Source organism: Macrobrachium nipponense, chromosome 43 (genome assembly GCF_015104395.2).
Source record: "Macrobrachium nipponense isolate FS-2020 chromosome 43, ASM1510439v2, whole genome shotgun sequence".
NCBI lineage: Eukaryota > Metazoa > Arthropoda > Malacostraca > Decapoda > Palaemonidae > Macrobrachium > Macrobrachium nipponense.
Genome location: NC_061104.1, coordinates 27,273,243 through 27,282,978, shown reverse-complemented (window position 1 = coordinate 27,282,978; position 9,736 = coordinate 27,273,243). Strand labels below are relative to the sequence as shown.

The 9,736-nt window shown below is 39.5% G+C and overlaps 1 protein-coding gene across 2 annotated transcripts in view; it reads left to right on the top strand.

Moving 5' to 3' along the window:
• The window catches only part of LOC135213602 (uncharacterized), a 52,612-nt gene that overhangs the window by 25,603 nt on the left and 17,273 nt on the right, over positions 1 to 9,736 (top strand). For both annotated transcript variants that reach the window (XM_064247622.1, XM_064247621.1), the window contains exons 2-6: positions 2,242 to 2,347; positions 2,767 to 2,932; positions 5,168 to 5,276; positions 7,379 to 7,642; positions 8,474 to 9,586. In XM_064247622.1, coding sequence (XP_064103692.1) covers positions 2,245 to 2,347; positions 2,767 to 2,932; positions 5,168 to 5,276; positions 7,379 to 7,642; positions 8,474 to 9,586 — 1,755 coding nt within the window. In that variant the 5' untranslated portion in view covers positions 2,242 to 2,244. The remainder of the gene's footprint in view (positions 1 to 2,241; positions 2,348 to 2,766; positions 2,933 to 5,167; positions 5,277 to 7,378; positions 7,643 to 8,473; positions 9,587 to 9,736) is intronic.

The window sequence follows — 9,736 nt, the reverse complement described above, 5'->3', positions numbered from 1 at the left end:
ATTGAAAAGATTTTTTTTATTTACTGAAACGACATGAAACAGATCATATTCATCTTGTCGGTACAACGAACAAACAAGAAGAGACCCAGAAGTGGGTCTCAAGGCATCAGCGAAAACGGCCATTGTTGTCGATAAGTGTGTCAGCCTGCTTTTGGTTCTTCTGATGTAGTTTTATTGCATAGGTTTAATGGCATTTCATTACGAAAAGAAAATTTGGTGTCTCTTCTCTGTTGTTCTTGTCACTACAATTTTAGAAGCAGCGACGGGATCCTTTGTTTGAAGTTTTCTTGCAAGGTTGTTGTTATTATTATTATCATTTACAATAACGGAAGTAGTTATCGAAAAAATGAAATCAGAAAGCTGTACTGATGACAAAGGTGGGCTTTATTTCTCTATTATTTTCATTATATCAAAATACTTTATAATAACGGAATTGGATAACATGAAAATAAATTCCGAAAGGGTTTAAATGTGCTTTTTATTGGACTATGGATATTTTGGATATTATTCATAATGTGTATATATCTATGGAACGAGCGTAAAGACCATTAATTTGCAAAGGAAACATCTGTAGAACGGACTAAGGAGTGAAGTGGAGGAAGGCGTATCATCATAGGAACTATAATGAGTTTATTTTTGACGAGTAACCTAAATCAGACAAACGAAAAAAAAATGGAGATATTGCCGATTGCAAGAGAAAATCTTATTGTTCTTTCTCCCTCCTCCCCATCTTGCTTCCTTGCCTCTTTTTCTTCTTTTCCTCCTCCTCCCGTTTCATTTGTTTCCTCTCTATCGTCTGATCGTCTTCCTCCTCCTCCTCCTCCCCCTTCTCATGATACTCCTCATTTCCCTCTTATCAGCTTCTCGTAAGCCTGGCTCCTCCCCTACAACGTCCTACACCAGTGACACCACCTCACTCGACCCACATCTCTCCAGAGAAACTGAGAGACAGAGCCTCACAGGTGTGTTTGCCGACCAGTCCAGATTCCTGACGGCGGCTTAATTAACATAACATCTTCCGAAGGGAACGAGTCTCGCTCGAGATCTCGAGCTCTAACCCTTTACGTCGAGTTCGAGTGTTAGTCAGGTGCTTGAAAGAACAAGTTTGAAACTCAGGAGGACATTTTGAAGTAAGTTGTAAGTCCCATTTATAAACTTATTTTAAAATCTTTTATTTACGTTAAAAGTCTATTCATGTGACAAGGAATCATTTATGTATCTAAGAGTTCCTGTGCAAGTGCAAGTAAAGACTGTCTACGTGTCCAAAACTGCTACAGAAGTGAGAAACCCATTTAAAAATCAAGAGAACACATTTCTATTAGAAAGTTCCTAATGTATATCAAAGCCCATTCATAGATCGAAATAAGGAATGTCAAAACGTCGTATGTACAGATCAGAAAGTACAGGTTAAAAGTTTTTCCGTCAAAAGCCTATGATTCAGTAGCCCACTTAAAAGTCAAAATTGTATTTATCAGTCGATTCACATGTCAAAGTAAAATCAGGTCACTGGAGCTCATTTGCATGTCCAGGTTTATTTTGTTTTCAAAAGCCTCCTTGAATGTCAAGAGGTACTATTTCGTTTGCCGAAACCTTTTCTGTATGTCAAGTATCTCCTGGCATGTTGCAAGCATTCGTGGATCTGAAGCATCTGTTTATTAAATAGTCAATGAGTGAATAAATGTTGTTTTCACGTATGCGATATGCGAATGAATACGCATATTTATGTGTATCTGGCGTGGGGATGTGGCGACCAAGCTGCCCACTTTAGGGAAGTGCAATCAGCCTAAGTGGGCGCCTGGGCTAATTGTTGTAGCGCTTTGCTCACGTTTGCTTGGTACAGTCGTAAGTGGGTACATGAGTACAACGGCCTCATCCCTAGATACTTGCTGAGAAATCGGGAGTCTGTACATTTCTGGTGCCAAAACGGCAGAAATTTGGGCACCTTTTCACTTGAGACGAGATGGCGTCAGAGGATGTAGACCTTCCTGTCTAACCTAGTCTTTGGGTTGAAGTTGAAAGACCTATGCCCTTTCCCACCTTACCTGTGACCCAACACCGTCAACTAATCATCAAATACACAATTCACGGCATAATACAATAGAGGGAAAATGTTTTTCAAGATGGGCCCAGTGATTTCTCTTATTAGTGATTAAACTGGGGTCTCATTGTGTGAAACAGGTAATTATAGAGCTAAACTTACAGAGGGACAATTTCATTAATATGACGTCGCATTTCTGACAGGCGATGGCTGGCCAAAAAGTCTTGAAAATTGGTGGATTCTCTCTGCTGGTGCTACTAATGCTTCTTTGCTGCTCACCTGCAGCTTCTAAGCCGATAGTAGATCCAGGTAAGTGTGAATAATTTGATTTTGTTTGTAATACAATATGACTGCAAGGACGAGCAAAGATATCAATAAATGTGTATTTTTTCTAACTATCTAAAAATTTCCTAATGTTAGCGCTCAAGTGATACATAGCAATTCTTTATGAATATTTTCATTATTGTTATATTTGGCACCTGTTATGCTAACATACCTATCATTGATGCTGTAGCTGCTACTACTACCACCATAGCTTATAATATTGGAATTGTTATGTATGATCATAAGTACTAATGATACTATTTTTAGAGATGGTAATACAAATTCCGATGATGACAAAAGAATATTGTCATCCATTTTATCATTATGACCACTGAGATTGCAATGACGAGGTCGCGGTTCAGTCTCCCATTCCTTTGAAATTCATTCGTGACTTGCAATTTCAGGTTTGTTCGTCATCCAGGGTGTTTCCAGTTGCATCAACGGCACTGGATATTGCATGCTCGGCAACAACTGCTCCGTCGACGTCGACTTCCTGCCCGACCTCGGAGGAGGACATTGCAAAGGGCTTCGCGATGCCTTCACGCCCAAGATTGACTTCATCTGCTGCAGGTGGGGTTTTGAATACTATGGATGCAATATTAGGTTTTACTAACAGTCGCCTTTTCCATACCTTAATAACAATGGAGGGTTGGTCTTGTAAAATATCAAGAATTACTGAAGCATTTTCTGCTCAGCTGATTGGATGAGCCCAGAAATTCCCTCACCAGGTCTTTGTACCCTTCAACAGCTTTCACAATTACGGGCTGCCCAGAGGAAAGGGTCTGTGGTAGAATAAAGCCAACGTAATCTAAAATTCACCGAAACATGCGGCAATCAACATCAGTTGTTGAATGCAGCTGTGGGTGATTACAAAACCAACAAATTAAGTCATTGTGTACGACCCCATTAGCTGCCTGTTCCCACATGTACGGCGATGTCATGCCAGATAATTTTCAGGCATCTTTCCGAGTTTCGCTGTCAAACTTCGCCCAAGTAGCGTATACTCTTTAGTATGTTGGTGCAACCAATATCTACATCTTTAGACTTTGGGTGCAACGTTGAAATCGAACGCCAAGCAACCAATATACTTTTAATATATTAGTACAGAATAGGAGTCCAAATGTCCAAACAGCCAATATTCTTTTGATACGTCTGTACGGAATAAGTGTCGGTGCACCCCACGCTGTACACTGTAGGCATTACTCAAGGTTCTTTGGAGTGAAGCGTTCCCTTCGGGCTCTGGGTGCAACTCCTTTCAGTCCTTTTACTATACCTCCATTCATATTCTTTTTCTTCAATCTTATCTTCCACCCTCTCATAATAGTCGATTCATAGCGCAAGTGCGAGGTTTTCGTCCTGTTACACCTTCCATACCTTTTTCTATCAAATGGAGTTTCAGCGCTGAATGACATCCTAGGTCCCAGCTCTTGGTCTTTGGCCAAAATTGTCTATACTATTCTAATGTTCCTCTTCAGATCTTGATGAAAAACTAAATTCAGATACAAGCAGTTATTAGTCTTGTATGCTTGTGCAAAATGGGTGACAAACTTCCATGCAACCAATATGCCTTAGATGTGTTGGTGCAAATTAGTAGTTAAACGTCGAAACCGCCAAATTTCTTTTCATAATGTTGATGCAACGTGACAGTTAATAGCAAGCTGTGCAACATCAAAGTCAGCCGTCCAAGGAGCGACTATTCTTTAAATATTTTAGTACAAATTGAAGTCACACGTTCAATTAGCGAATATCCCTTTAATTTGTAGGTGTAACAGAGAAGTCAAGCGTCATTTAAAAAGCCATAATCGGCAGTTGAATGAAAAAAGTAACTTTAATGTATAATTCATTATTATCTTGGCTATTTTCATAAAGAAAAGAGCTTGCTTTGACCAGGCATGTCCTCCTCTATCTCTTCATTGTAAAAGAATTCGTACTATAGTAGATTTACATCAACCGTGCAACTGATGTCTAGGTCAGTCCCTTACGACGCTCCTGATTGGCTGTTGATAAGCCAATCACAGGGCTGGAAACACTCAAGTCTCTCTCGAGAGTTCACATAGGTAGGATGTGTGTTCCACCTCTCCCGATGGATACCTTTGAAAGACGAGAGATGGAACATACATCCTGCCTATGTGAACACTCAAGAGAGAGAGAGTTTCCAGCCCTGTGATTGGCTTATCAACAGCCAATCAGGAGCGTCGTAAGGGACTGGCCTAGACATCAGATGCACGGTTGATGTGAATTTTCTATAGCTCTTTGGAAGCTTGAATTCCAAGTCAATGGCTCATGTGGGCTTGTTCCATATGAATAGGTTTCATCTACTGGACAATAATAAATACTTACTCGATATTTGTCATAAAAGGAACTGTAAATGGATGTCGATGTACTTGAAAGAACAGTTTTGGAGCTATATAGAGACTACACTCCTACGAATGCAACGAAAATTGAGACATTTGGTATCATCACTTTTCATGTTAACATAACCACTAATTTTATTGCTGTAATTGGAATGAGTAGTGAATTCATATAAACAAAGTGTGTTCTAAGAATATGAAGTAAAACGCATTTTTGGTGACATTTAGTTTGCCACATCCATAGAGACTTCTAGGTAAAGGATTATTGTTTCACATAATTTCTTTTTCTTTGTCATAAAAACTATACAGTTCGTCATACAGTCAAAGTTACAGAGAATAATGATTCACTGATGGATAACGATAGCATTTATTGCATATACTTATATAAATATATGAATATACATGCATACGTGAAATTAGATGTTTGCATACTCATACATTTCTTTCTGAGCAGATACAACCCACTAGGCAAAGCCACCAGCAAGCCCCCAACCACCACCATCAACTCGTACACTATCACTGACGTATTCTCCCTCATCGATGCCGAAGTTGCGAATCAGCAGGTAAATCATCATCATCATTATTATTATTATTATTATTATTATTATTATTATTATTATTATTATTATTATTATTATTATTATTATTATTATTATTGGAGAAACAAATCCACAGTTATGTGAATGTACATATATTTAGATTTAAAACGGGAACCGAACATATGCCCGAAACCTATTCTTAGGTTTAAATTCAAATGTATGTACATTTATATAACTGTGGATTTGTTTCTCCATTTGAAGACTTATGCTATTATTATTATTATTATTATTATTATTATTATTATTATTATTATTATTATTATTATTATTATTATTATTATTATTATTATATTGAGGATAAACGACATTTTTCTTCTGCGTAAATCTTGGCATATTGTTAAAAGTAGACTTAAAATCCTTAAGGTATGTGATAATATTTGACAGAGGAAGGATGTATGAGGTTTAATCTTTCAAATATTTGGAGAAAACGATTTACTATGGTACAGTTTCTCTTCAGCCAGAATTTAGTGAGAATAAAAAAGGCAAATCAAACATTGGGTAGCTTGAATATGATTAGAAGTTCGAAATATTAACAATGCATACGAATTCGAAATTATGGAAAAGTCTAGTACGATATGTATTGCTTTACAGATATGAATCAAGGTATGAAGCTGAATTCATAAAAGATTTTATCGATCTGAGAACAAAGCAAATCTTCGTAAAGTCTTGTTCTCAAATCGATGAAATCTTTTATGTTTTCAGCGTCATACCTTGATTCATATGTGTAAAGCAATACATATCGTACTAGACTTTTTCATAATTTTAAATTCGTATGCAGTGTTAATATTTCGAACTTCTAATCATATGAAAGCTGCCCAGTGATTGATTTGCCTTTTTTATTCTCACTAAATTCCAGCTCAAGAGAACCTCTACTATAGTACATCATTTTCCCCAAATATTTGAAGGATTCAACGTCACAAATCCTTCCTCTACCTAATATTATCACATACCTTTGTGGATACTCTGTCCTCATTACTTCTGTGTTCCTTAGATTTGTTTAAAGTTTTGCCTTTCTAGATATATGATGCATTCTGTTAAGGAAGGCTTGAAAACCTAACGGTGTTTTTCTAATTAAAAGAACATTATCTGCATACTCCAAATTCAAGATCCTAAAGTCGTTTCTCGAATTTGAACCTTCTCCTCCATCGCCGGCCACTGCCACCTTTACGCAATCCGAGACCTTTGTAGCATCCAACAGTTAAATGCAAATTCATTTAAGAAGGCCTCAGTAGCGGATAATAATAATGAGTTAATGATGAAAAGGGGATGGAGATGACCTGAACATGTCCTTAGCACTATTTTCATAGTACGAGAAATGTCAGCTGGTCTCTTGTGGACACTATGTTGTTTTTGATTAAGCTGACCTTGTGTCAGCACGGGCAAAGTGGACACTAGGTGAGTAGAATGTTAACTCCGAGAAGGAAGGCTGGAGATTTGTGAAAGATAAAAGCAGAGAAAGACATAGATGGCGGTATTTACCAGAGGCCCTTTTGTTGGAGAGGATGGTTGCTATGCTGCACTGGAACCCGGCGCTGTCCGTCATGTCTCCCCTACCCTCCTGATCCCTATCTACCCCACCCCCACTCCGGGGTAGACAAACAGGTTTGCAGGAGGAGGGTGAATGTGTTCTTTTTCCCCTACCTCCTCGATCCCGTACCTACCTCTGCCACACCTGGTGTGGACAAACGGGTTTTCAGGAGGAGGATGGATGTGTCATGTCTTCCCTGCCTTCCCGATCCCTTACCTGCTCCGCCCCCACTGGGGTGTGATAAACAGGTTTGCAGGAGGAGGATGGATGTGTCCTGCCTCCCCTGCCTTCCCAATCCCCTACCTACGGATAAACTGGTTTGCAGGAGTAGTGTAGCTGTGTCGTGTCAACCCTACCTTTCTGATCCCCTATCTATCCTGGCCCTCATCCGGGGCGGACAAACCGGTTCGCCAGGGTTAGGTGGCTGTGTGGTCTCCCATACTGTCACCCGGGGGAGGACAATTATTTACTATTATTATTATTATTATTATTATTATTATTATTATTATTATTATTATTATTATTATTATTATTGCAGGAGAACGAAGACGAAATCCCCGAAGACATCAACCCAGAAAACGTCATAGACATCGTGGGCGTCGTGACGGATTTCACGGGCATCGTGGGCTTGGTTACACGCCCGTGGACAGGAACCTTCCCTACCAAAGCGACCTCACCCACCACTACGCCCATGACGCCGGCGACACCTTCCACCACGCCCGCGCCCTTTTCTCCAGCAACACCCTTGGACGTCGAACAGATTATTGTTCAACTGCAAACTGAAGGAACGCCGACGGAGACTGTGAGTGATCGGTCTCTGGACACTTTTTTCCATTTCACTTTTGCCTTTGTCGTTTCATTTGGCGCGTTTTTCAAAGTTACATAGTTATGATAGGTCACTGTACTTATTTGCATGATTCTACGAAATATTTACTGGATCATGTCAAGATTAGCAAACCCACTATTTTTAAAAGCCAATATTTATCCACCTTGATTTATATACCCTATAATATATATACTATATAGTATATATATATATATATATATATAGATATATATATATATATATATATATATATATTATATATAAAACAAAGTGGTATAATATTGGCTGGAAAAATAGTGGGTTTGCTAATCTTGACACGATCCTATTTCTTTAATTTTGCCAAGATTTTTTTACGTGGTTGTGTAAACGGACTCTTTCCATTTTAAAGACAGCTGTGCATCAGGTACATACACTCTTAACGAACAAAGTTACAATGCAACATAGTGTCTGTAATGCTACATAATTATATGATTCTTTAGTTTAAACTCGATACTTAGATCATCAGCATGAAACTTTAAGCATTTAAGTACCGTTACCTTAGTTTCTCTGACTTGCTTTGCTGAGTCAAGATTCTGTGGTTTGTTCAGCTATTGTTAGAGTTGATCATATGATATTTCTTTTCAATTTTGTCTTTTTTACTTAAAGGTACTCGAAAATTTGCTTTGCAAGTCTATGACCTTTCAGGATTGTCCTTAAGAGTGATTGAATAATTATGAATATTAATAATAGAACCTATCTCTTACATAGGAAGACATAACCTTTCGTGAGGCAATGGTTTACAGTTAGAAATAAAATGTCATATTTCAGCCACCTGAAACAACAGAGAGTTACAACGAAATTCCAACGGAAACGACTGAGCCCTCCGTTGCGAATCAACAGAACAAAGAGCCGGAAGTAACAACTACCTACCCCTCTCACCGGCCGATGGACGAAACAGAAAAAGAAAGTGGCGAAGACGAAGATGACCAACATGAAGAAGCAGAAGTAGCCCTGGCAATGGTGATCAATAATGAATCTGCCAGCACCCTTACGCCATCATCATCATCATCATCATCATCATCATCATCATCATCATCATCAGTTTCATCACTGGCAACTCCTATACCTAACCCTCCTGAGCTCGAATCTACCACAACTCTGATCTCATCATTCTCATCACAAACAACTCATGCCTCAGCCACAACAGGCTATCTGTTTGATGAGAACGCCATCATATTCCCTGACAACCCCATAGTTTCTCATCTCCCCCTGCTGGAGACAGAAGCTCTTGAGGCTGAGACAGAGACTATCATCAATGTCCTTCAGGACACACTGGGTTCTGGCAACATCCAGGCTGCTGTTGGTGGATCCGTTTCAGAATCTGGGACTGGGCAACAACAAGGAGTTGAATCGTTAAATGAAATTCCTCTTGGAATGGAACATCTAGATGACATTTACCAACAGCAGGAGTCAGCAAGTGCTGGTTTGGCCGAGATTCACCAACAGCAGCAGGAGTCATCAAGTACAGATCTTGCTGAGCTTCACCAACAGCAGCAGGAGTCATCAGATGCTGGTCTTAATCAGATTCACGTGCAACAGCAGGAATCATCGGGCGCTGGTCTGGCTGATACTCCCCAGGAGCACCATGAATCATCAGATGCAGGTCTTGTTCAGGATCACGTGCAACAGCAGGAGTTATCAGGTACTGCCCTGGTTGAGATCCCACAGCAGCACCAGCAGGAGTCATCAGATGGTGTCCTTGCCGAGACTGACATGCAGCAGCCAGCCGAAACGGGTATTGTCGGGCTGGAGCTGCTGGATAGGTACCCAGAGAAACCAAACGTTGCTGACTATGACTACGATTACGACTACGCCGACCACCAGCACCTGCTTCAGCCTGTCAACAAAAATATCTGTGGCTTTAAAGGCTTCAAGAACTATGTAAGTTACATGGCGTTTCTATGTATGTCTGGATATAGATTTCCTTTCCATTTTTATTTACTCCTGCTGTCTTTTGCTCAGACCATCACAAAACCTGTAATCTCTGATCTACAGAGGGTCATTTGTTAATGTCTTAATCTTCAGAGTATT